At 35.2% G+C, this 27,744-nt stretch overlaps 4 protein-coding genes across 8 annotated transcripts in view; 3 read left to right on the forward strand and 1 right to left on the reverse strand.

Moving 5' to 3' along the window:
* Positions 1-222: 222 nt before the first annotated feature.
* LOC107223417 (alpha-(1,6)-fucosyltransferase) lies at positions 223-5,385 on the forward strand. 4 transcript variants are annotated; one of them, XM_046744450.1, is made up of 7 exons: positions 223-426; positions 510-552; positions 1,264-1,547; positions 1,855-2,037; positions 2,199-2,417; positions 2,555-2,636; positions 2,811-5,385. In XM_046744450.1, exons 3-7 carry the CDS (start codon positions 1,312-1,314, stop codon positions 3,870-3,872), a joined length of 1,782 nt encoding a protein of 593 aa, XP_046600406.1. In that variant the 5' UTR covers positions 223-426; positions 510-552; positions 1,264-1,311; the 3' UTR covers positions 3,873-5,385. The 4 variants fall into 4 exon arrangements, with proteins under 4 accessions (XP_046600406.1, XP_046600408.1, XP_015518578.1 ...); XM_046744452.1 differs by lacking the exon at positions 1,264-1,547; XM_015663092.2 differs by lacking the exon at positions 510-552.
* On the forward strand, positions 4,635-8,302 carry LOC107223420 (dnaJ-like protein 60). Of its 2 annotated transcripts, none has more exons than XM_046744457.1 (4): positions 4,635-4,769; positions 6,128-6,218; positions 6,474-6,649; positions 6,905-8,302. In XM_046744457.1, the coding sequence occupies exons 1-4, from the start codon at positions 4,747-4,749 to the stop codon at positions 7,245-7,247; spliced, it is 633 nt and encodes a 210-aa protein (XP_046600413.1). In that variant the 5' UTR covers positions 4,635-4,746; the 3' UTR covers positions 7,248-8,302. The 2 variants fall into 2 exon arrangements, with proteins under 2 accessions (XP_046600413.1, XP_015518583.1); XM_015663097.2 differs by lacking the exon at positions 4,635-4,769 and adding an exon at positions 5,524-5,978.
* Positions 8,103-12,136, reverse strand: LOC107223418 (arylalkylamine N-acetyltransferase 1). The gene is made up of 4 exons (XM_015663093.2): positions 11,748-12,136; positions 9,619-9,880; positions 9,051-9,267; positions 8,103-8,461 (listed from the first exon to the last, which is right to left on the reverse strand). Exons 1-4 carry the CDS (start codon positions 11,850-11,852, stop codon positions 8,263-8,265), a joined length of 783 nt encoding a protein of 260 aa, XP_015518579.2. The 5' UTR covers positions 11,853-12,136; the 3' UTR covers positions 8,103-8,262.
* The window catches only part of LOC107220211 (fasciculation and elongation protein zeta-2), a 51,024-nt gene continuing 33,049 nt past the window's right edge, over positions 9,770-27,744 (forward strand). The window contains exon 1 of the mRNA XM_046744456.1: positions 9,770-9,901. The gene's annotated coding sequence lies outside the window, so the exon portion shown is untranslated. The remainder of the gene's footprint in view (positions 9,902-27,744) is intronic.

Here is a 27,744-nt window from a genome sequence, read left to right on the forward strand (position 1 = left end):
CGGATTAAGGGGAGAATGAAAGTTGAAATTACGCTGTGTTACAGGTGTTTGTGAACGCTTAATATCAGAGTAAAAACAGTTACTGGTAAGTCATTAGTGTTCTTTTGATACGTCGTCGCCTTTTGTGATTGTGATCTTCGCCGCCAGACGCGCAGGTCGAGTTACTGTTCCAATTCCGTATATCAATTCTGCGCTACGCTGTCGCATCCGAGAGTTAATGTTTGTAGTTCGTGGTAAAGAATTGTTAACCTTAATTCTTTAATGACAGTCCATGACAGTTTACAAGAGACACATAGACTGATTGAGTGCTTAAACAACCTTCGTCCGATATTCGTTTGCGCTCGGTGCTTCCTGTGCTGCGAAAATTACTCTCGTACTGTCGTCCGTTAAATTGGACGATCGGATGAATATGCGGCTGTGAGTGACGTGAGTAAAAACGTCCGTTTTATTACACACATTCAAGTATACAATTCTCTCTTTGCTTTTCCGGCTTTGCGGTTGGAACGTAGCCTGCGTCTTTCAGCAGGATAATTCACAGATAATATATTCAAGGTAATCGCATCTCGCTACCTGAACGGAAGTATTTATTCATACCTATGTATGAATGGTAGTTATTTCTATCGTTTTTCCATCCCTCTTCATAAATCACCTTATCAGTTTATTATGTGTAAACTTATCACTCGTTACGACACCGATAAGATTTGAATTGTCGATAGTTACAATGCAGGTGGTATGTACTAATTTCATGAGGTTCTTTAGAATTTTTGATATAATGTCGGCATTCCTATAAGCAATAGTCAACCATGGCATTTTTTGGACTACAATATTAATAATCATAACAATATTAACAATCACACAAATGTTATAACTAATAATTAATCTACTCCTTCGGCTCTACAAATCTGTCTTATCATCATACTCAGCAAGCATTAAATTCGCTGTTTTTATGCTCACAACTGCTGTTCAAAGCTATCGATTATAATATTGGAGACTTCCTTTTTTTTTTTTTTTTGTCACCTACATCCACACTTGCTCTGCTTCTTAATTGTTACCTTATGTTTTGTACGCACATTCTCTGCGCTTAAGTGCATATAGAAAAGTGATGTATTTACCTCCTTATTAGAGAATCACGTTGATAATAAAGCTATAATGAGGATATGGTAATATTGAAATCAATTAGACGTCTATTTCATCATGATCTGATAAAAGTCTTAGGGTTTTGACCCTTAGCTCTCTGACTTGAGAACTTTTTTTACTTTACAGATGTCGGGTAGTATTGTAGAATTGGAATAGAAATTTGAATCGACCACAATGGTGGTTCTGTGGTCGGGGAGACCAGGCTGGCTCGGAAAATTAGGCGTCTTGCTGCTGATCTCTTGGCTTTTAGTTCTCATTTTATCAGTTTCCTACATATTCAAGAATAGCCCATCATCGTCATACAGCGATAGTCCAACTGATAGGGATCATGCTCAAAGATTGGCTCAAATAGTTAGTGATTTTGATGTTCTTAAGAAACAAAATGAAGCTCTCAAAAACATCATTTTGGGGTAAGTCAATTCCAATCAAGATCTTATCATTTTTGTCATTTTTACTATTGTTTGAAGTATTCGTAATCGATAATAACGATAATAACGATAAAGATGAGGTGATAGTGTAACATGTCTTTGTTGGTAACGTTTTCCTGCGTTGATATTCACTTGATATTGAGAAGATTTTAAGTTATTTACGTACCAACGAATTGTTATGTAAATAAGTACTCGTTTGTCTTGTACAACCGTGGAACATGTTTAATGGCAAACATGTATTGGTTCCATAAAGACTGTCATTTGATTTTTCAAATTTATTTCATCATAGCGAGGGTTCGAAACACATGCAAGGGGACCATTTGGGTACGCTACAAGAGAGATTGGATAAGGCATCTATTTATTACGATTTATTCGAGCACAATGGGCGTCAAAAGCCTCCGAGAAACGGTGAGCCATCTTTGGAATATGAACAATTGAGACGCAGGATACGAGACGGTGTGCAAGAAATGTGGTAACTAAAAATATTGATTTATAATCAGTAATAAACATTGCGGATTATCTGAATAATTCAGTATAGCCATAAATGCGTCTTACAATCAATGACCTTGTTTGGCAGCTAGTCAACATTCATTATTATCATACGCATAGCACTATTCATTTAAATTTTCTTAGGTACTATGTTAACTCAGAGTTGAAAAATATCAAGAAAAACAATTATGACTTCACACCTGAACAGAGAGATAAAGATATTCAGGATTCACTGAAAAACGTTTGGGAGCACAAAAAATCGCTAATATCAGATATAGATAGATTAGCATTGGTTGATGGATATCAGGATTGGCGGGAAAAAGAAGCCAAAGACCTATCTGACCTTGTACAACGGAGGTTTAGGTAAGTATTCATGAAGTATCATCATGCATGATGTCGAAAATTCCTATCGAGCTGACTAATTATCAAAACAATTCCATCAGTTAGCTGTACATTGTTCAACATATACCAGGTGCCATGTTATTATTATTCTTTTTAAGGTATCTACAAAATCCTAGTGACTGTGACAGAGCGCAAAAATTGGTATGCAGCTTGAACAAAGGATGCGGCTTTGGTTGTCAGGTAAGAATTGGGACTAGTTTGAGCAACTAATTTTTACAGTACTATAATAATTGTGAAGATTTTTGAACGTTGTGGTTTTGGATAAGTGGAATCTTGTATTTTGTAGATAAAGTTCTGAGAAATCACGATGCTGAAAAGTTCATAAGTGTTTAAGTATTCGTGAAATGTTCACAGGTCCATCACGCTGCCTACTGTTTTTTAGTGGCATATGGTACAGAAAGAACTTTAATTCTTAAGTCCAGAGGCTGGAGATATCATAAGGATGGATGGGAGGCGGTTTTCAAACCTGTCAGCGATACATGTCTGTCACCTACAGGTGGATCTCATGCTAACTGGCCCGGCGATGCAACAAAACAAGTTGTTTCATTACCAATTGTTGACAACGTGTATCCAAAGCCTGTATACCAGCCACCAGGTGTGCCAGCAGATATAGCACCTAGATTGGAGAAACTGCACGGTCATCCCATTGTATGGTGGGTTGGCCAGGTCTTGAAATACTTGTTGAGGCCGCAAGAAAATCTTGAAAGAGTATTAGAGTATTCTAAGGAGAAGATGGGCTTCAAATCGCCGATTGTTGGGATTCACGTTCGTAGAACGGATAAAGTTGGTACAGAAGCTGCCTACCATGATATAGATGAATATATGTTAAAAGTAAACGAATATTTCGACCAGCATGACATAAAGCTTGAAGACAGGCGAGTGTTTTTAGCCAGCGATGATCCGAAAGTAATAGTAACTGCGAAAGAAAGGTACCCTACCTATCAGATAATCGGCGATCCAGAAATAGCTAAAACTGCATCAGTATCTAGACGATACTCAGATTCGTCTTTGCAGGGTATAATAGTTGATATACATTTGTTATCGTTGTGCGATTATTTGGTGTGTACATTTAGCTCGCAGGTATGCAGAGTTGCTTATGAAATTATGCAATCGTCTCATCCAGATGCTTATAATCGGTTCGCCTCGTTAGACGATATTTATTATTATGGAGGGCAGAATCCACACCCGCACATAGCCAGGCTGGACCATACCCCGCGAAAGAGCAGCGAATTAGAATTAAAAATTAATGATCCAATAGAGGTCTTTGGTAACCACTGGAATGGTTACTCCAAGGGACGTAATGTACGGATAAACACGGTTGGTCTATATCCAAGTTTTAAAGTTAGGAACCCCATAGAGGTTGTTGATTTTCCTAAGTATCCAGAAGTCCCAATCGAAGCGAACAACGAGCAATGAAAAGTTTCTCGGACTGAAGGTGAGACGAGATATTGGGACATGAATATGACGGATATTCTCAAGTTAGTATCCAAGACAGAAAAATAGGACTGTGTAAATTCGTGAAAACAAAGCGAGTTTAATAAATTTAAAAATATTATGTACACTTTCTTTTTGAGAAACCAACTGTGCAAATTCTTGAAAACAAAGCGTGTATAATAAATTAAACAACATTATTAAACACACTTTGTTATTGAAATTTTGTACAGTGCTTGTCTTATAATTATTGATTGTGATTATACAGTGCTAAATTCCTCTTGTTAAATTTGACATAAATTAGGATCATGTACATATACAATTAAGATATTTATATTAAAATTCTGGAAGCACTGTTGCTAAATTATTAGAAAATTTAAGATATAAAACCTGCAGACAAAGCGATGTATATTTTATCAGTTATAACAGAATGCAAATAACGTGACATCTGTGCCAACGCAGTTAAAATATTGCGAGTTAATACTACCTGAGGAAATCGATACATATATTACGCGTGAAATTGTACAATTTACAGATTTTCTAAATACTATTGGACTACATAATATATTTGATTGAATAATTTATTGAACAAATTCATAAAATATTATTTGTTTTCGTTTTATTAGTGTTACATGAATTATTGTTAATATGGAGTTGATATTTTTTTGTGCTCTGTATATAGAATCGACGGATATATACCCAAATACTGAGTAATCAAGAAAGATACATTAAACTGGGATGATTGGAACTTGTATTATAAATTCATACTAATGCTTACACATGTATATAATCATGCGGTTACTAGAAGGGCGCAGCAGATCAAAACAAATAATCGAATTATCACAACACAACAGATATAATGAACAAAACCACAGCCCATCTGTAAGTATTTCTGAAATTGATTGTTAGTAAAAAATCCCAAATTTGATGGCAAGCAAAATGTTTTATATAAAAACTAAACATAGTGTTACGTTATACAAATCATCAGGGCTTGTACATTGCGTTAGTCATTATTTAATATTTAATGCTAATCGATAAGATTTTGCTAATATTACATATATTCATATATATTTAAATATATATGAATATATGTAATGTTAGCAAAATCTTATATATATACGGCCTCAGGTCTTTACCTATAACCATCATATTGGGGAGTTCCCACCAATTTTTTGGATCCTATTCTATAAAATTGTAATATATTTTCTACCTTAATCCGGAAATTTGACGAAAAGAAAATTAAAAAACGATTAAATTTTTACTATACTGAACAATTGAATTGAAATTGCTATTAAATAATAAATATTTCATTACCGAACACGTAGGGAGCTTGAAGAATTTATGATTGAAACTCTTTACCTGAAAAATTAGTGGTAATTCAATGTTAATATGTAATAAATGCAGAAAGAAGATATTTTTCAATTTCAAGTTATTCGTATGTAACACCGTGTTGGTGTCTGTGTTCCGAAATACATTACGTCAGAGCTGGCAAAGAGAAGCAAGAGAGCGCTCGCGCTCGCGTTTTTCGCGTTCCCGATTTTGTAGCTCCTTCCAAGGGGCTTTACTTCCATCACTGTTTCCGATACGAAATTGGTTTTTGCAGTTTTTGGAAATAATTTTCGAGGTGCATTAAAATGTTACCGACTAATACTCTGTCGTTTCCAGCATCACGGAGGCTGTAGATGTTCCTAATTTGTTCAGATTCAACTATCGCCACAAAGGTGTTGTGTATCATTCATTGCTTTCTTGAAATAAGGCAGAGTATTGGTCGGTTACTGACATGAGTCTATGTACCGACATGCATCTCGAAAATTAATTCGAAAATTATATTTCGCGACTGAGGGTATTACGAATTTTGGGGGGGGGGATATGAAAAACGCAATTGTGGGCTCGATGTTCCGAGCACGGAGTGATTGAATGAAAATCCAATATGGCCGCCATGTGACAGCCGTCTGGTTTGTCCCGTATTTCATGCAGTGGAAATGATAAAAATTGTAGTTCAGTTCGACAATCAACAGCCAAAATGTACAAAACTACGTGTTCCAATATCCGAGATGTATTTTTTCTTTGCCGGTGTTACGGAAGTGTGAGGTATGGTGAACATTACGTAACAAAATCTATATGTCAGTACAATGAATGGAGGTTATATTATGTTGCATATCCTAGTTTAGCTGTTATTCAACTTCCCATGTAGGACGATCACTGCGTATATTCCAAGTTGTAAAGTTGTTACGTTTTAGGAACCAGTCTAACCATTACGATACACTATGCATCAAAAATGATGCTACACAAAAAGAAATCCGTGAAGCGTTTATAAAACTATCGAAAGAAGTGAGTTTACCGTCAGAGTTTGATATGATTTTCGTAACATAAGTAAGCCGCTTTATTCTTCATTGCTAACATTCACTTCAAAGACACGATTGCAATACAAATGTGAATGGTTATCGGTATTTATAATGTATCAGTCTACCAAATAACCGATAGTCGAATCAGGTTTGTATTTCAAATAATAAATTGGCTTTGGTTTTATGATTTCTCCAGCTCAGCATACCCCTTCAGAGCTATCTTATCTTAATATTGTTCCAGCTCCATCCTGATGTGGGAGACAATGGCAGCCATACAAAATTTGTAAAAGTAAATGAGGCTTACAGAGTTTTGAGTAAGGATTATACTAGACAACAATACGATAATCGATTAAGACATGGATACACATTTGTTCAACAACCTAAAGGAGAGCAAACTTACTACGAGGCTGAGCCAGTGTAAGGATCGTTAGTTTTTATTTTGAAGGATCAATTTCATGTTTGGATTCCCTGTTTCTCATTTTCTTTCGTTATTGAAATTCAAGTTCCATGTATCGTTGAACTATTCATTTGGAATCATTTCCCGAGTGAAATTTTTCTCATCGTCAGCTACATTATTCTTAAAATAATGAGGAAAATTGCCTTCGGATTCATGACTTTCCCTGATGTGGTTTGCAATTTCCACATCTGTTCCATACTTCCATTTTTTCACAGTTATCGAGATCCAGTATACCAAGCAGCTCATAACCCAAGAAGAACTGAATTTCATGATGATTACTATGGAGTAAAGGGTGTAAGTCGTTTTTCAAACGTTAAAATAGCATTGATCTGTGTAGCATTTGCCTCCGTGATACTTGCACTTGAAATGATGATAATCCGCAAGTCTGTTAAACGAAGTCAACAATACTTGAAAAATCGTAGTCTTGAAGTCGAGGGTAACTATAAGAGGACACGCTCCTTGATGGCGACCAGGACTCGTCAAGAACAGATAGAAATTTTGCAGCGAGAGTTTGACCTTCAACACGGTATTCGTGATTTAGGTGCAAACGAAAAATAGGTAACGAATTTTAGGAAAATCAAGTAAAATAAGAAATAATCTATTTTACCGACCGAAACGTTATCGAGGCGAAAGTACTAGTTAGTGTAGATACAAATCAAGCCACAGATTTGAACTGTGAGGAAATTTAGGCAATTTAGGCATAGCAGGTGAAAGATCGACGAATTAGTCGTCTAAAAGCGAACGAAAGAGAGAAAATGAAGTTCTGGCTGTAAGATGCCTTTGGATATCTGTTTCTACCGCATTTTGAATTTATATATTTTTTTCTCTATAAATTTACCATCACCGAGTACCTACTATAGCTACACTGCAGGCTGTGTCCATTTATGTTACAAATGATAGTTTTTTACCCGTGTACAGTAAAATGGTTATGTAACTGAAATATACAAAAGATTTTAACCGTATACGTAAGTGCGTATATACATACTTATGTATATATTAAGCATTGCTTTTTATTTGTGCTGAGATAAAAGTTGAGTAAAACTTTTCACAACACTGGGCAGAATTAATTTTAATAAGATACCTACTTATTTACCCTGCTGAATATTAGTTGACTTTCTTCTTTCAACTTTATCATAAAGAAATTTCACCAGTACCGCTGGGGAAATTCTTATAATATAATGAATATTATGTGTAGTGTTTTGTTGAACGTAAAAAGTGTAATATAAAGTTGATCTTCTTTTCTCGTACAGCTTTAGTACTCACTTCAACTGCAGTCACAGTAATTATATAATTGACAGTTTATTATATACAATTATTATACAGTCTTAAATTATTGTAGTGTTGGGATAAAGATTTTCCTGATCTGCTATCAGCGATAACAATAACAACAATAATAACATTATAATAATGATAATAATGAAATAAAATAATTTAATTCAAAGTTTTTGGGAAATAATAAACATTTTATCTGTACAATAAATTCAAAAGAATCGAAGGGCACCTCGTCCAGATTCGCATAATTATATGTCAGTTTGAACGACATGCTTACGACGAACTATTCCACGCAAAGCTCTCAAATTTTTTTAATGTAAGTTACGATTGCTGCGTGTGGATCAGATGGTGTAAAAACTGGCTTCCCATCTTCGTCAACGTATTCGGCATACGGGAGAGCGTAAGTGGTTTCGAATCCGAGTCGCTGACACAGCTTTCCCGAATAGAAAGAGCTGCAATCGCATCGCAAAACGTCGAAACCGAGATCCTTGGCCAAATTTCTATACAATGGAAGAAAGAAGAAAAATTATAAGTATTATCGATCGATAAATGTACGTTGCGATTTTTTTCTTACATTAAAAACAGTACAGTAGGTGAAAATCTTCGAAACTGAAGGTTTGGTCATCTATGCATTTTATCACATTTCATAAATATAAAAACAATAAAATGCAAAAACCTGCACTGTTCCCTTGGATGGCGAGCACGGTGTGATATTTATGATAAATCAACTCAAGGATGGAAAATGAAGGCATTTATAAATAAATATTGTAAAAACCGCTTCCCCTTTTACCGAAGTTACAAAAATAGGTCAAATTAGGTCAATGACTTTTTACTCTTCTTTCCGAACGGATAACGGAAGTCGGTGCTGCAAATAATTGACCATATCAAGAAACACTCTATTTGTCCTTTCTACCGTAAAATTAGCAAGTTAAATTTTGTCATGGAAGTCAGGAATTGATGAAATACCTAACACGAAAACTGTCATATATTGTTGATATTTGCGGAAATTTTCCATTTCCAACGAACAATCATTCTTTCATTTTATACAACATTCGAGATAAGCATGTATTCTTTTGTGCAGTTACTTACTCCGTTCTTTCCACCAGCGCTTTGGCCACACCTCTGCCTCTCCATGTTCCGTCTACAGAAACTATTCTCAATTCCAAAATCCTCTGATCGGGGAATTTTTTCGCCAGGCCAGCTTTCGTGTCTACGTGACTCAAGAGTTTCAAAATTTTTTTGAATTTCGGATTCGCACAGTTCGTCACGTATTCAGGCTCCCCTTCCTTGGGCGGTTCCATTACTCCTGATAAGAGGGGAGAGAGGAATAAATAATTATCCAAGGTAGGTATGTTGCATTAATAAAAAAAATATATATATATATGTGGGTGACGTCACCCATGCTAAAGTATATCTATGTATATCGAAATAGGCGAAATTTAATTCCTTATAACTTCTGCAATTATCATTTATAACGGAGATGAAAAATATATGACTCAATTATTTTTCAATTCTCTACTTTATGCACGTGAAAAGCAAAAAATGAATTTCCCTTTCGCAGTTTCATCGCTTATATTACTCTTGGGTTTTTTTTTTCTATCTCTCTGCACAACCGCACGAATATGTGCGAATGCGTAATTTTCCGGCAATATCTCACCGTTGAGTAATACCCCAATAATTTCACCAGATGAGGAAACGGCCATCATACTGAGGTTGTCGTCGATGCTCGACATGCTGTAATCTTCGAGTTCAACGCAGGTGCTGTTCTCTCCATCGGGAATCAGTTGGATTGAGTGATTCAATGGTTCGTCTCTGAAGAAGAATCGCCTAAGGAATTTCAACACGTTCTCTTTGTCTTCGGCGGTAATTATTCGGAAATGGTAGTCCATTCCCCCTCTCGACGAAGCCTTGTCCGCCAGCTGAAACGGTCATTCAAGCAGGTATGTCAACTATTATCAGTCTCTGTAAATATCTCTCAATCGCTGAAGAAGGAGTAGAAAATTTCAGGTTTTCAGGCGAAAATTCGTGAAACATTTTTTTTTTTTTTTTTTCGTTTGATTTTTGTGCAAAGCTTATGTGGGATTTCCCAAAATCACGTGCAGCATGTTCACAGAAAAATTTTAATAATGTTGGAGTAGAGAAGAAAACGAGGCATACGTCTCGAATTGCTCGAAAACTATGTGGAAATTAATTTTCAGCTGTTTTACATTTATTTCGTTTGCTTCTCTGCATAGATATATTGGTTGTAATTTTACTCCAAGCATAACTATTCAACTGGTTTCTATGCAATATTACGCATTTGTTTTTATCATATATATTTATAAATCAGTCTCACGAGTTCTGACTTCCGGTTCTTGAAAAAATTCAGCAGCATACCATAAAATGCGAGATGTGACAATAATTAAAATAAAAATAATAAAATCATGTCCATGACAGTTTAGAATTATATTTTCTTTCTGCAAACTGTCTATTACGAAAATATTCGATAAAGTGACACCTGAAAGTATTAATTGTAAATTATTACCGTAAACTAAACTTTCATTTGCCTGTATACCGTATATGAGGCATTTCACGTGTAATTGACCTGACCAAAACCCATTTACCCTCTCAGAACTGGTTAAAGCTTTGTAAAATATTCTCAATAGTACGGGGAAAAAAAGAAAAAAATTTCAGCACGCAGAGTCCTCTGCCAAATCAAAGTAAACAACGTACACTGCCAAAATTTGTATTCATTTAATGATGTCTGAAGATTTTGTAGGTCAATATTCGATTTTGTGTCGACTCGTGAAATATCCGGAAATCATTGGATGAACGTAAATTTCGATTGTGCACTTTGTTTCCTTCGAATTTGTACCGTAACCACTTGTTGTCCTTGAAACTTTATTTTTCTTTTCTTTCAGAATTTCATTCAGAAAAAAATTCATAGCTACAAAAGTAAATTCGGTTTCACGATGAAATTTATGCATATTTTCCTACACTGACAAATAAGTATTCTCTGAAATTTTCAGCGAAAAAAATTTATCGTCTCCGAAAAATCTTGAAAAACTCTAGTGTTTTAAAGTTTTTATCAACTTTCAGGGACCGCTATGTTCCTTTACGTATTGCAACTTTAAAATTCACTCGAAACTGAAACTTTTCCATTCGCAATTTTAATTCTTCTTATTTACTATCGTCTGTACTTTTCGAATTATACCGGATTGAAACTCGGACGTTGTTCATTTTCGAATATATTTTGTCGGCTGTTAACGTCAATGTTTAGCTTTTTTCTGAATATTATATGGGCTGTGTATTGAAAATACGATATGAAACGAAATAAATGTGCCAGTAGAAGTACCAAGTTCTGATTCTACAGAGATCAACAGATAAACTTGACAAAGCCACCGTGATATAATTGTTGCAAACTATCAATACCGAGTAGAATTTTATTTTATTTTATTCTTCCTGTGAACCTTCCTATTATATTCTGAGCAAGGATTACAGATTATAAGTTTTAATTTTCTCTCAAGTAGAGCGAATTATCCACTGTCATGATGAAAATTACTTAAGCAGATTTACGGTGTAACAATGGGGATTGGCGCGGTTTATTAATATAGGATTATATCTTCATTAAGATGCCTCGCGTAGCGGTTATTATTTAGTAATTAATTTGAGGAAGAGATTTGATAACGCGTATATTAAAATCGCGCAGGTATTAGCGATGCTGTTGCGCGTTTGTTTGTAAATATTTCCACGCGGTAGATGAAAGATGAAAATGTGAAGTCTAGGCAAATATTTACAGCTTCTTACCGAGTATCGAGATATTCTCGGGGCATCTTTAGCGAAGTCAGTCTGGTGCTTATCGTTGTTTCTAAGCGTGGTTGTCTGCATTTTTGCAACGAGTTGAGCCTCCATTTTCAAATTTTAATAACTAACGACAAGTTGAAACTGCGTAAAGGAAAATTGAGGAAGCCGTTCGCAAAATTGGAACGAATATCGGAAGAACAATAGGAACGACGCAAGGAAACTCCGAAAGCCACTTTCACTACTCTCATCAAGATCTTGTATCAATACGAAACGAATCTTTTCATCGAGAATTCGTAATGGTTTGAATACCACAAACTCCCTGCGTAAAATATAATTAAGCTCCTTCGCATCAGGTGTTGTCGCGATTGGTAATAATGTGGTACTGCGGCGAGTGATATGAGGCGTTCTCTTATATAGGCTTTAAAGCCTGTCGGGAAAAGCCATTCTTACGGGTTAAAGGACGAGGCTTGGCTATAGTTTTCGACTGGTATCGTTTCGCTAACGAGATCACTGGGGAGATTACAGTTGAGGTCGACCTTACACGCCCACGAAAGGATACGGAAATGAAGAAACTCGTAATTTGCTTCACGACAGCCAAAGGAGTTGCCTAGTAGTTTATCCTGCGTTAACGCGCGTCCTCGAGAGATGAATTATGAGGTCACGATGCCGTTCTGTACCGGAACTTGATCTTTCGGCAGTAATAAACGGACCTACGAGTATATCGGCACCGAAGACGTTTTACGCACTTGTGCATTTTTGTTTCCACATTTGTCCATAACTTTTTTATACAGTGCTGTCGATAGGGAGTGATTTTTATGCAAAAAGAATATTTTTCAACATTTTATCCTGTAGAGTTAGTCGAGCGCCGAGCAGTGCGGTAAAAAAAAAGGTTGGCGCATGCGCGCCGCAGAAATACGCTGTTTTACACACTAGGGTTTTCCTTCGCGCACGCGCATTTTCGAATAAAACAATTTTACGCACTGTGTAGTCGAGCGTAAGTTTACTAACCTCAATTTTAAACGCTGCCGGTGGCATCTTCGGTGCGTCTCAGATCAAACTTTCCGCGTAGACTGCAAAAAATATCGGTGCGGATACAAGCGATATTCGATCGAGTGTGGCTTGCGGTTTGAGCCAAAATCGTACTTGTTACATGATATATACTATTCGATGTATGGTAAAAAGTCAAAATACCTTCAACGAGTTTTTTAGTTGTTTGCTGTAATATGTCCGTACAATTTTGAGTGTTACAACTTTTGACCCGGGTTCGGAATTACCGGTTTGAAAAATCTTGCCGGAAATAAATATTAGATCGAAAATTCCACAATTTTCTTTCTATCGTGAAAAATCCGGTTACATTCACCATTAATAATTTTGCTAATCCGATTACTGTTTGTATAATTTTTATCCATGATATTCGGCATGTCATTTTGAGTTTCACAATCTGGAGCTGAAACTCGGAATCGCGGGCCTAGAAACGTCGATGACTAAATTTTGTGAAACCGATTAATATTTTTAGATTCTGGTTCACGGTCGGTCGAATGAACAGACTTCGCGATTCTCATTTTTAATTTGGCGCTCGATTTTAGACAAAGACGTTGCCATCAATCACTCCAAGGATACATTATCCAATCCATCGGACAATTTTTAAAAGGTATAATGTCAGAGTGCGTAAAAACACGGTTATTCTTACATTTAGATTCATCCTGGCGACTTAATCTGATCTGCTCTGATACAGATTATTCCTATTCGATACAGGCTTAGGTCGCCTCATTAAAGCGTCATTGTATTATCTTGTATTACGTTACCTTATAACACACATTATCATTTAACAATAAACGTCTCGCGATCTTCCTCTAAAATCCTCTTGTGCTATCGAGATTAGTCTCTATGTATTCATTTCTTTTTCTTTGACACAGACACTTCAAAGTCGTTCATTTATTCAAGCAAGTGTAATTTTTGCGCACGGTAAATTTTTCGTAAATATATCTGGTTTTTCTTCTGGTACAAAATTTCGGTATTCAGAACTTTACCCGAATTATTATTATTATTATTTTTTTTTTTTTGTTTCACTTTTCAACCAACTACAGTGCGATACCCACTTGGCTACGTGTCTCTTAGGATAAATCCACGTTCCTAAGAGAATTTGATCCTAAGAAAACGTTGAGATCAATTTCCTACAAAACAACCCTGCGATCATATTCCCCCTCAAAAAGCGAAGGAAAGAAGGGAATTGTTTTCACTGAAACTGTACCGTCGTGTTGGATGATTTAGGATTCCCTGGGTGAATTTTTTGTAATTCGCAACTCCTAGTCTATAACCATAAATGATATCTTGAGAATGGATCAACGGATTTGAATGAAAATTGGTACTCGAAGGTTTGTTTGGTGGCTATTCACGAATTTGAGGCTAGAAACGCGAAATTCAAAATGGCGATTCCAATGTGGTAGAGAAAACATCAAAAAATATTTAGATTTTGGTAGAAATTAGTAGGCGGTAGTTTTTTGGGTCAACGATAGAGAATCAAAGGTCAGATTTCTAAAATTTGTAATGATGCTTCCATGATAGTGGTTAAAAAATTTTTAAAATCGTCATATTTTCATGTAATATGGCACTTGAGGACTGTTAAATCGTCAATCACGAATCTGAATTTGTGAACAAATTTTTATTTTTCGTATTGGGCCGTTCTTTCCGAAAAATATGACCTATTGTTTTTTTGGTGTAAAAATTATACATTTTTTACCCAGCTGAAAAGATTTCTTTTGGATAAAAAATTTGCGAGTTTGAAACGATTTAATATTGGATATGTATAAATTACAATCACAATTTTTTCGATACGGGGAAATGACAATGAATACGTGTGGAAGCTAACGTGACAGAAAGAAATAAATAAAAAAAATGGACGACAAATTTCGGTAATATATACAATAAAACTTTGTTTTTTCCTGACTTTTCAATTCGTCTTTCGAACTCGCTATCGGCTGCTCATATCCAAAATACGGTTTTTCTATTTAAAATCCGACGTTAATTGAAAAATCTCGAAAATGAAAAGATCGTGGATACGGACCTCGAGGTACGTGCACAAGTATACCATACATGTAACCATGGTCAGTTACATACTACACACGGTATTCCATGTGAACCCGATGGAGATTGTAATGATTCAAATATAAATGCGCGATGAACACGGCACGAGTGGATTAGGTTAGACCCAGGGAGTGGGGAACCTGGTCACAAATTTGAAAGTAGAAGGTGGTCTAAGTCTCTCCAGGAGGAAGGAGGTGCGGAGGTGTTCCTCTCTGAACTGAAATAGTAACTGATCGAAAATCGACCATTTAAAAATAATAACGGAAATTTAAACTACGGGGACATACCTGTTAAATTAACAATTAAAACACTCGAAAAGCCAAGCAAATTTAAAAAGAGAGACGATAGAACGAGAACATTAAAAGTGCAATAAACAAATATAGTGCCTCGACGAAAAACCGTTATTGACAATACATCATAATTTCAACGATATCCACCCATTTTAACAAAATACACTGTTTTAACCATATACACTGATTTTAACAATATACACCGTTTTAACTAAATACCCCGGGAATGAATGCATGATGAATGAATGAATGAATTTTAAAATTAATGACAGCTCATGTGTAGTCATATTTATAAATAAATTAAAATGGTCACTCTACTAATCATAGTTTGATAAAAGATTGTTAATATAGATTTCGCCTCATTGTTAATTTTCAAATATTATTAGAATTTTGGCGCCCAACGCGAAGGCTCGAAAGCTAGGAAGAAGTGTGAATGATTAAGAGGTTAAGATAGAATTTATAATTTTCAATTAATTGCATGGGTAGAGTAAAACGAACTCCAGTTTCTAGAGCGAAAACTACACGTAGTGGCCGAAATATTCAATATAAAGACATGGCACCTGGTTCGACGAATTCAAATTCTGACCGTGAAGACGATGCGACTGGAGTTGAAGGAGGTGATGATTTGAATAAATTGAGACTAGAACGACAACAATTGGCTAACCAACAAAAAGAATTGGACAAGTCTTTGCGTGATAAGCAGCAGCAGGACACGATGATGGCGGAAATTCGACGTTTGATGGAGGAAAATGAGAGACAACGTCAATTGGTAGAAAGATTGTCGGCAGTAGAACCAATTCAACAAAGTCAAAATATTGAAGGAAGGTTAGTAGGAGGTTTGATAAACCAAATGAAATCATTTCAAATAGACATAAAAGTACCTAAATTTTCTGGGGAGGATAACACGAATCCTAGAGAATTTTTAAGTGATTTAGAAAGATATTTCGATGTGAAACACGTACCGACTGAACAAAAAATATTAGTTATTCATGGTGCATTAGATGGTAGAGCTAAGATTTGGTTTGATGGAAAAAAAAGTAGGTTTAACGATTACGAATGTTTTAAAACTGCATTTTTGAAAGAATTTTATTCCATAGCTATAAGAATCAGGGAAAAAAATCGTTGGTCGATGCGCAAATTCAAAGGGAATGAAAATAATTTGCAAACGTATTTTTTAAAACAAACTAAGGAAGCTCAGTATTTTGAACCCAAGTTGTCGGATTATGAAATAAATTATAGTATTATTCAACAAATGCCGATTAAAGTGAGGGAAGCGTTAGTGGCAATTGATTTTTCCGATAATAATAGAGTTGAAGCCGCGTTAGCTCAGCTAGATTTGACTTATGAAGAAAGAGAACGTGAAAAACCTCGAAATTCGCAATCTTACAACAACAATTCTTATAATACCAGCGAAATCAATAAACCAGGTCACATTCACGCACAACAGAAATATCAACAGATAAGTCAACATAACGGGGTATCTACGAAGCCAAATTTTCAAAATACTATACCAACAGCTGTAAGCGTTTGTTTACCCAACACAAGTTATCCGCCACCTACTTACTTTGGACAAAATCAAAGGTCGAATGGATATCATTTACCAACAGGGAATTATAATAATAACAACAGTAATGACCAACAACAAAATTTAAACTGACCATCGGCGCGTTGAATCAAGGTCCAATAACGTGTCGTGACCCTTTTGATTATATTACGGACCTATCTTATGATGTAACTGGTACTGAAAAAAATGTCCAAAAGAATTCAAGATTAACTGTACCAAGATGTCCACATATCTTAGTTACTGTTTTGGGGATTAAAATACATGCACTTCTTGATACTGGTAGTCAAGTGACATGTATATCCGAAGAATTTTTCAATCGATTAATGACAATAATAAATTTAAATATTCTCCCGGTTAGTAAAGTAATGGTAATCCCAGCTATTGGACGAAAAACTATAACTGTTAAAAAACAAGTTTTCTTACAATTGCATCTGGCAAATCAAGTTATAGAATATTCATGTCTTGTTATTCCACATTTATCTAATCGTATAATACTTGGTAATGATTGGTTATTGAAAAACGAAGTGATAATAAATTACAAAGATCGTATGTTGGAAGTCAACGGTGTTCATATCGGTATACCAACGGTGTTGTTTGATTTGGAACCTTTAGATAAATTGGTATCCTCTACAAATAACGAAGTAACTTTAATTCAAATAATAAATATGCAAAATGTTAATTTAGATTTAAGTGATGAAAATGATAAACTTGTTATTGGTGAAGAAAATTGTGGAGTTGATGCGTTGATTCATAATGAACAACCACACTGCCATTTAGAAAATGAAATTGAATTGATAGTTGATGAAAATAATATCGTTAATGATAATGATGTTGATACACAGCATCTCAATTGTGAAATGTATAAAAATAATTTACCTCGTGAAAATGATTTTGTTAAGTTAGTTAAAGCCATTGAAATAAATAGTAGTCATAAACAACTAGAAGAAACAAATGAGGAAGAAAGATCTCAAAATTTAAAGAAAGATGAAAGATTTTTAATACATGGAGAGGATCATAATTTTTTTAAAGAGTCTTCAAACTTCGTGCATAGTCTAACGACACTCAGTAATGTACAGATTGAAACTGTTTGTGCACTTCGTAAAAAGTATCAAGTCTTGTTTTCCAATAAACCCGGATGTACTCAAGTATATCAACATGAAATCAAAGTAACTAAACCAAATCCAATTGTACGAAAAATTTATCCAATTCCTTTAGCTTTGCGAGTGTTAGTAGACAAAGAAACTAAAATTATGATAGCTATGGAAAGATTGTTAAAGAACTTTCGTTATCGACGCAAGCAACAAAAAGTGAAAACAAAGATTATTCTTGATGTGAATGATTTAGTTTTATTGAAAGTACCACTACCCTCTAATGCAGCTGATAGAGTAACTCATAAGTTTTTTCACATATATCAGGGACCATATAAGATTACAAAAGTGATTGGAAAGAATGCGTTCGTGTTATGTAATCCAGAAAATTTAAATGATGTCAAAGGTACATATAATAGATTAAATTTACGCAAGTATCAAACTTCCTAGTTTCCTGAATCAATTTTGAAAGCAATTTATATACATTTAAGTTTATTGATATTCAAAAAAAAAAAAAAAAAAAAAATATATATATATAATAATGTATTTAACTCGTATGAATCTCAATGAAATTGATTTTATCCTCTACTTTGGACTCGACATAGAATAAGGACAAGCAAATTTTGTGAGTTAGATTTAATTTTATTAAGTGGACGAGATTGTAATAATCGGAATAACGGAAAACCAGAAGATTGTTAATTAGTTTATACAAGTGGATGAATGTGTGTGGAAGAATGCGTGTGACAAACTTTCCAGTGCTAATAATGCAAAAAGGTGATGAAATTTCAAGTATGTGCAGAGAACGGTGGACATGAAGCAGTTTTCGATCATTATATAATAAATTTGAGTATGGATAATGAACAATGACAATAACTGGTGTTTGTGATAATTATGATAAACCTAACCATCACAAAAGGGAGGCAAATGTAATGATTCAAATATAAATGCGCGATGAACACGGCACGAGTGGATTAGGTTAGACCCAGGGAGTGGGGAACCTGGTCACAAATTTGAAAGTAGAAGGTGGTCTAAGTCTCTCCAGGAGGAAGGAGGTGCGGAGGTGTTCCTCTCTGAACTGAAATAGTAACTGATCGAAAATCGACCATTTAAAAATAATAACGGAAATTTAAACTACGGGGACATACCTGTTAAATTAACAATTAAAACACTCGAAAAGCCAAGCAAATTTAAAAAGAGAGACGATAGAACGAGAACATTAAAAGTGCAATAAACAAATATAGTGCCTCGACGAAAAACCGTTATTGACAATACATCATAATTTCAACGATATCCACCCATTTTAACAAAATACACTGTTTTAACCATATACACTGATTTTAACAATATACACCGTTTTAACTAAATACCCCGGGAATGAATGAATGATGAATGAATGAATGAATTTTAAAATTAATGACAGCTCATGTGTAGTCATATTTATAAATAAATTAAAATGGTCACTCTACTAATCATAGTTTGATAAAAGATTGTTAATATAGATTTCGCCTCATTGTTAATTTTCAAATATTATTAGAAGATTATCCCTGACCGTCTTACGGACAGACATGGTTCCTGTGTGTATAAACTCAACTTTCATACGTTTTTGAAATTACAACTTTGTTCAGAAGTTTTTACTACGTCGTTATTTATCTATGAATTTCAATGTATTCAGGATCTACCGCCGTTTTTTCTATCTTATTCTGGTGTTTCGGTCAAGACCCGAGGATAGTTTGTAAGTAGCTCCCAAAACTGTACGGATGAAATTTTTTTCCCTCATCATTCAAGTGTAATTGGCGAGAAATTTAACCATTATTGGTGAAATAAATAGCCGGCAAACATAAAACTGATTACACTTTCCTCAAAGGATTAAAATTGACGTGGTATATTCGTAATCTTGTGATAGGAAAACAACGAGGAAGAAAAAAAAACTTTCGCAAATAAGTACCTGAAGGGAATTTGAAAAAATGTCACTGCTCTTGAAAGTTTGTGTAACGATATGGAAAAAAAAACACATTAATTACGCGCCAAATGGTCAGGGCTAAGCCTTGGCCGAGTTGGCACGGGATACACCATATATAATTCGAAGGACCCAAACGTGGAACGAGATAACGCGCGGATGTACATATGTACCCTATATATATACACCTATATAGGTATTATATATAGTATTATATAGTACTATATATATATATATATATATATATATATATATATATATAAAAGCGAAACTAATCGAGCAATCTTGATACTGCCAAGGGTTGAGTTGTAGAAAATCAAAATGCGAACAAAATGAGCTTTAGAACGACTCGATCGGATCATTGGTACCTGAGAAAACCTCGAAAAACAGTAAAAGTCTTGGTTTTTATTTAAAATTTCATAACGCAGTCATTTTTTGAGTTGTAACGCAGGTTCTTCAGGCAATAGTAGTGATTGGTGTGTTCTTCATTTGTGCATAAGACAGGTGCTGTCGGATGAACAGTTTGTGCACGATTGCGATTTGAATTTTTCAATCCCCTTTAAAACGAGATTGGTGGATGCGCACAACTGAAATGCACTACTTTTCATACTACGGCTATAATTTGCGCATGCGTACTTTCGAATAACTTGATTTTATACACCGAGTCATTGAGCGTAAGTTGCCTAACGTCAATTTAACGCGTTACCAGTTGCACCGAGACAACTCAAGACGAATGAAATAATTTCGTTCCTTGTTGAGAATATTGAAATTAAATAAAAAACAAAAAAAAAAAAAGAATAAATAAATAATAATTAAATAAAGAATCGTGGTATCACGGGTTGCAGACAATGTTTTTACGTTGAGCCTATTCTAAAAATCGCGAGGGAACAAAACCTGTGTACTTGAAAAAAAGCAACCCAGCATCAGAAATAGTGGAAGAAAATTTCAAATTCACTGTGATGTTTGTATATTTTAAATAGAACGAGTTAGCTGTTTATTTCCGTACAGCATAACCGTAGTCCACAATAATCAACTTGTCAAAACGCATTAGTGTATCACAGTGATAACCGAAGCGATTAATTAATAGTCGCGTGTACGAGATCTATGCACAATATACCCCGAGCCCACAATGTTACACCTGGTTTCTAATAACTTGGGTAAATTTGATTGCTCCGATATTTATCTGTACATAAGCATGCGTAGGTGTTGACAGTTTATAAACGACAAACATTTACAGACAAATATCCAGCATATTAATTGCTGAGACACCCTCGTTCAATTATCACGGTAATGCTTATACAATTTACACAATATTAACCATATCTAATCCAAAGTTATACACGTACATTGGGCAAAATATCCAGCTCTGATTACTCAATTATTTTCGTCTTTAACCATAGCCGAATAATATTGTACTGTATAAAAAATGAAAATCAGTTTTCTAGTTTTAAGAAAAAAATTTATCATGCGTTAATGTATTCTTTTTGATTACGCGATCTGGTGCTATATTTTCTTGCGACTATTGCGATAGTCTGATGCAGGCCCGGCGACAAATTTATATTTAGACCTTATTAAATGAGCAAAAAAAAATTAAAATTCTTATGGCTGACAACTGTAACCACACTAAACAGTTATTCGTGCCACGTTTTGCAATTCCGACAATATTTAAGCGGTTATTGAAATTTTCTTTCAGCTATATAACATACAAGAAACTCGCACACCGAGTGAACAATATTTATTCGCATAACTCGATGGTTGATATAATACGCTGATTCACGATGATAATATAATGTAACAGAGGATGAATAATCCTTGGATATATACGGTGTCATGGTGTCAGTATGTCCCAGAGTTTCGGATGTACGCCAACTATTATGCTAGGAATCCCATCGCTTTCAAATAAATTAAATCCTTTCTCAGTTTGTGCGGTACTTACAAAGCTTATTCGCACGTTTAAACACTTTTTCCTGGCCGTTTGTCAAGCAATTATCTGAATTATCATGTTTCTTTCGTCGATGTTTCTCGTGCATATCCGGCAGTTAATAAACAACGGGTGGATAATATTTACATGTGTATTAAGCATTCTAAAATCCATCAACGCAAGTTAATACAAGATCCTATAGACATATGCGTTAATTCGCGACAGCGGTCAAGTTGATAGAATTACGAGTAGCCTAGATTTTCCGTGTGACATATCACTTGGTTATCCTGTACAGCTGGGCTTCCAATAGCGTGCGGACAACTTATACTATAATATTACCAGCCGTGTCATGTGAACCGGTTATTCCGGCACAATCCTGTCGGAAGTGAGAAACCGTAATCGGTTTAATACCTGCGATAACTCGATCTGCAATCATGCTTCAAAAATTCAACCTCTTGTACGATGCAGGAAAAAAATTTTCACTCATAAATTCCTTAGAAATTTTCTAATTTATCACGAGTATGGCGTTACTTTTCATTTCTTTTCTGTTGTCCGACCATTTGCCCTGGCATTTCAACTGAAAATTCTCTGTCTCTTTTAAGGTGTCGTCACTTTCCGTGATAAGAGATTTTCTAACTACTACAATATTGCCGGGGTGAGTTTTATTTGATACACAGTTATTCGATGATTGTAATTTAATGCGACTCGGTACCAAATGTGGTAACAAGTAACTATTTATTAGTTTAATTATTGCAACATGAAATCTGTTTGTTTAGTTTACTTCCTTTTTTAACTTAAATACTCGTAATGCTTTTTAACATCGGTTGATTGTCACACCGACATCAAATTATCGCAATAGTTACAACAAAAAAAAAAAAAAAACGGCAAGGTTAATCTCAATTAAAAATAACTGTCACACTTATTAGATTTTCTGATTCCACGCAGCAACAAAATTCATTTTAAATTAGCACCCGGAAAAATATTTTTCGGTTATCGTAAAAAATGAGAACAGTCAAGAACTGCATACTAACCACAATTAGATTTTTAATCTCGTTCTACTCCGAAATCTTCCAATCATTCCTCGTACTTTTCAAGCAAGTTCCGGATAAAACTTCGGTATTTTCAGCATAAATTGCATAGAAACGAAACTTTCGTGCGGGTTTATAATCGCGGCATAGCGCCACAGAGGTGGTCAGATTGCACGTGCAAACGAGTTTCTAGTCTACAGCTGATAAACCGTGTAATTATTGCAGGATACACGGATTCAGATGAAATTAATTGACCCGGCCGGTTTTTGGGGCAAAAAATTATGCAAGGCCACCCGGTCGCCAATTTTTTCTGTCTTTTCATCGGTGGTGTGAATTCGGTACTGTACGTATAACCAGTCGTGCGATTTCTGCATCATACACATGTGGAAGTGAATTTTGTTCGAAATTGTTTATCTATTTATAGAGCGTTGAAATTCGCGGTGGGAGACACGTGGAGAAGAGAGCGATAGCTAAGATCAAACGAAAGGCAAAATATTTCTCCAACAATTAACGTACTGGCAGTTGTGGTTCTGAATTAAAAAGCAAATGTTTTTTTTTTTTTTCCGATATTTGATTTTTGTTTTTTTCGTATTCTATATACTATACAGCGAAATAATGTGAAAAACAAGCAAGCTAAGCTCGGTAAATATTCTAATAATACTACGATATGCATTTGCGAACACTGCGTAACGGTATGCTTGCAGAGTTCCCAAGAGAATATAAAGTAACGCGCCAAAACAGGATGCTACCCATTTGCGCTGGCCAAGTGTTCGTTTTCATTATCCAATCAGCCGATCATCGAGCGTTGGACTGTTATCCCTCCAATAAATAACATCGTTGAAGCGGATAAAGTGAGACCGGAAGTTATCGGATTAACGTGATATCATATACGTTTAATTTTTTATCAAGATCGCGTGCATTTGCGGTGCACAAAATTTACCCGGTAAATTAAGCAGTTGCAAATTTGATACTGTCTTGCAAAAAAAAAAAAAAGAAGAAGAAAAAACAACGAAAAAAACGTACGCGAGAATCGAATGAAATCAAATCCGTCGACGCGGAAGCTGATCGAGTTATACCGTATTTGAGGTTTTTATTTTCATCCCAAAATTTCATCTCATTTAAGTTTCTTTCATTTTATATAACTTTCCATCAAGTTCTTCGAAACCTTTTACAACGACCCAAAATCTGTATCATCATGTTGCAGCAGGTGATAAATCATTCGGAAACTAAACTTACCGATTAATTGGTCGTATAAGGTTCATGGTCACATTGAACGACTCTTGCAATCCTTGAGGCGCGTACACAACGTACGAATATAAATGTAACGATAAACGGGGGAGGTAAAAACGTACAATCAGCAGGCACCATGCATGTAAATAAATGTGTAAGAAACGAACGGCATCCACATCGTAGAGTGAATATATTATTGTACAGAACGGTGCAGCGGGTGATAAATCATTCGAAAACTGAACGTATCGATTGTTTGGTTGTATAAAGTTTAAGGTCACGTCGAACGCCTCTCGGAATCCTTGAGGTGGTTTAAGTGAGTAACAATACATGTTAAGTACGGATCAGACAACCGGTAAGGGCATGACCAGTCGAGAGAGGCAACTCTAATTGTCTAAATAAAAAACAAACGAGAATGAATTCAACAAAAGTACTCCACTTACAGACAGCCGGCACTGACCGAAAACTTGATTATATTGTAGCCGGAGCGAGAAATAAATGAAGTAAAATTAATGAACAGAAAAACAAAGCGGCGTCCGTTTCTATAATACTTCGCGCATTCCTTGTTCACAGCTAGTTACAGCCGATCCAGCGCTATCGACAATTGCGGTGCGGTAAAAACTGCGAAGAATTGAGGGGAAAAAAACGCATACCCGTAATACCGGTAGTTCGACAGCCTTGTTGGACTTTGTTTGCTTAAGGATATTACATAATACTCTGATACGTAATTTTTAATTACATTTTTTATTTCCCCGCAATGGTCTGACCATTGGTTTTTGATATAAGAAAAAATTCGTCCGAATTATAGGATTATTACCTCAAAGTATCCGACCTTTTCCAACTTATTGTTAGATATAGCATGTAAAAAAGTACAGGTTACTTAATTCAGTTTTTTTGCCAATATTTCAAAAATAATATTGAGCACGTTCTTATCTTTAAAAATGTTTAGAATTTCTCTATAATTTTTTTTTTTTTTTTTTTATTTCAAATTATGAACCGAAGACGAACTCCCAAGGTGTACGAAAACGAATATTTTGTCGTTTGTATTGCAACAAAGCCAGTCCAACTGTCAAACCGTATTAAATGATTATTTTAAAAAATTTAGCGAAAAAAGTGAAATGAATATCATTTTGACAAAAATTATTCTTTATACCTTATACTAGCAAATAATAAAAAAAAAAAATTCACACAATCTAAAAAGGTCTAATGTTGCAGAATTAATCTACATTCTGGATTCGCACGATAGATTCTTTTCTTGGTACCCAAGGTCAATGATAAAAAAATATCCATAGATGTTTGCGTTTCAACCCTTCGACGAGGGAAACATTTATCGAACAAAACTTACGTTATACGTAAACCATTTGCCAGAAGCCAAAAACAAAACGAGGAACCACTTTGGCCATCTGGCAGAACTGCAATTATCAAGAATTAATAGGCGTTAAAAATAAAATAACCAATTAAAAATCAATGGCATACTTACTAATTTGACATAAAAGGACAACTTGAGATCAATCGCTGAACCTACTCGTACATTTTTAATGTAAAGAAAGCCAATATCTTTAATATATCATAAATATACCAGAATGATTGGCAATTGCTGTAGAGCTGTGGCATAAAAAGGGAGCTAAAACGTCGCGACCACATTTCCCATGGCTGTTGTACGTCGTTTTTACATTCCTGATGAGCTTGCCCTGTCTTAAGAACTGCCCATCTACCAATCCAAGAACTTTATCTTCAACAGGCGTGCTTATAAGGTATTTCTCCTACGGCGTGCATCAATCAAGAATAATCACCCCATAAAATCAGCAGCTGAATGTGCTTTTTTGTTTTATTGGAAAAAGACCTTTGCACAAGGATCAACTCTCGCAGCAGCAACTTCACAGACAGCGAGGTTTCAGGCGATATTTTTTTTTTTTTGTTACCACTCGGTCATTTAAAATGCCTTAGAAGGAGAGGCGAGTGTCCTGATCATCGTTCGAACGCGAACGCAGGGTACGTGCTATACGTGGAAGAATATGGCTTATGCTTAATCAGGCGGAACCGAATCGACCGATGCGATTATAACGCTTATCGAGGCGTAAACTTTGTAGTAAATTTTTATCCTCAATTCTATCCAATCGCGAAATATGTGCAATACGTGTCATATTGAGAAAGGAAATTCTGCCCCAAGAATTTTTTTAGTCGGAACCGCATGCCGTGTATATATGTAGATATATCCGCATTCATAAGTCGTTAGAATTCGTCGATTACGTAAGATGTATATTAAGTAGTTGTATTATAAACCTAATCGGACAATCGCGAAACCGCTGACAAAAAGTCGATTGGCTTTGACAAGAAGTCATTGCAAGGCTTTGTACCTACACAATAGATGATGCAATTCATATTTTTATCAACGAAAAAGGAAGGAAGTGAACGGAAATGAGTCACGGCAAATTCGACCAAAACAAGCTGATATATGAACAATTTGAGAAAAGTTTTTATGATCGGAACGTTCAAAATGATGTCGAACGTTCTAATTATAAATGATATTTTCTCACGTTGCTGATATCTTAGCTGATTGCGTCATTAAAATTTGTCAAGATTCATTTATATCGCATATCTAGTATAGAAACGTTGTTTCGTTCTCGCAAATAACATGACCGAGAATTATTCACGGTTTTTAGAATTCCGTACCTCATGAGGGAAAAACGGAACCCTTATAGGACCACTTTGTTGACCGTCCGTTTGTCTGTCAAGACCCAATTTTTGGCCCGAGTTACACACGATAGTTTTTATAACAAGCACGAGATTCGAATAGTACAATAATATGCAATTGCAATTTGGCTACCGCAAAAACTTGTTATTTATTTGTCCTTTCATTAATATATATAATGATAATTAACAATGATAATTTATTGCCAAAATTAACTTCAAACGTCCAGTAAGCTTACATGTGAACATGACAACTAATATTAAACTTGAAGATAAAATTAGACTGCACCTACACTGAATAATTTAACCATTAGAATCTTATCATCAACGGTATCAAACGGTTCCGAGTAATCCAAAAATGCAACAATAGCCGGCCTGCTTTTACACAGTTTCTCATATATAGATCAGGTCACTAAAGCAACGACATCATCGGTGCTTTTTTCTTTCAAGAAACCGAATTGGTTAGATTATCTTATGCGTTTCAGAAAGAATTCATACAATACTGTAAAGATTACCATTTCAAAAACTTTGGACAGGTTGGATATGAGTGAAATTGGTCTATAATTGCTTACTTGATTTCTATGGCCTTACTTGAATATCGGGATTATTTCAGCAGTTTTGAATTGCCGTGGACAGATTGCATCACTGATAACTTTATCGATGCCTGGCTGTATATGGCGATCGTATATATACGTCATGGCATTTTTAATTCGGTTACATTACGCGGATGTGCGATAATAATATTGACACAGTGTCAGCTTTCGATCAGATATTCGTTATACATTTGCAAAACTGCATGCGTAATGCGCTCAAGTGATGAACGCATTGTCATCGTTGGCTGTGGATCAATCGAGTAAGGCTGAAAAATATGAAAGGTCTTTATATATTGAATATTATTGAACGTCACGGTTATGAGCGTAGGAATGATACGCGATACATTTAAGTATGTCATTTGAATATGTGCAAAACTTAGCATACGTAATTACCGACGGTGATAAGTCTGATACCGGTGTATTTAATTATAGGTAAGCATTTATCGGTAGCATATTTATACACAGGTATACCTATATTTATATATTTTTTTATTTAACACTGCCCGTTTAAATCATACTTTTATGCAATGTGTGTTTAAAACGTTATTCTTACAATT

This window comes from Neodiprion lecontei, chromosome 6, assembly GCF_021901455.1.
Source record: "Neodiprion lecontei isolate iyNeoLeco1 chromosome 6, iyNeoLeco1.1, whole genome shotgun sequence".
Classification (NCBI taxonomy): domain Eukaryota; kingdom Metazoa; phylum Arthropoda; class Insecta; order Hymenoptera; family Diprionidae; genus Neodiprion; species Neodiprion lecontei.

What these genes read in the sequence shown, in the direction of transcription:
- LOC107223417 (XM_046744450.1), top strand. Translation starts at nt 1,312, where the DNA reads ATGGTGGTTCTGTGGTCGGGGAGACCAGGCTGGCTCGGAAAATTAGGC. An exon ending in CTCAAAAACATCATTTTGGG is followed by an intron (nt 1,548 to 1,854) that starts GTAAGTCAATTC and finishes ATTTCATCATAG; the next exon opens with CGAGGGTTCGAAACACATGC. An exon ending in GACGGTGTGCAAGAAATGTG is followed by an intron (nt 2,038 to 2,198) that starts GTAACTAAAAAT and finishes AAATTTTCTTAG; the next exon opens with GTACTATGTTAACTCAGAGT.
- LOC107223420 (XM_015663097.2), top strand. Translation starts at nt 5,911, where the DNA reads ATGTACAAAACTACGTGTTCCAATATCCGAGATGTATTTTTTCTTTGC. An exon ending in CGGTGTTACGGAAGTGTGAG is followed by an intron (nt 5,979 to 6,127) that starts GTATGGTGAACA and finishes GTTACGTTTTAG; the next exon opens with GAACCAGTCTAACCATTACG. An exon ending in TACTACGAGGCTGAGCCAGT is followed by an intron (nt 6,650 to 6,904) that starts GTAAGGATCGTT and finishes ATTTTTTCACAG; the next exon opens with TTATCGAGATCCAGTATACC.
- LOC107223418 (XM_015663093.2), bottom strand. Translation starts at nt 11,852, where the DNA reads ATGGAGGCTCAACTCGTTGCAAAAATGCAGACAACCACGCTTAGAAAC. An exon ending in CGAGAATATCTCGATACTCG is followed by an intron (nt 9,881 to 11,747) that starts GTAAGAAGCTGT and finishes TGACCGTTTCAG; the next exon opens with CTGGCGGACAAGGCTTCGTC. An exon ending in GCGCTGGTGGAAAGAACGGA is followed by an intron (nt 8,462 to 9,050) that starts GTAAGTAACTGC and finishes TCCATTGTATAG; the next exon opens with AAATTTGGCCAAGGATCTCG.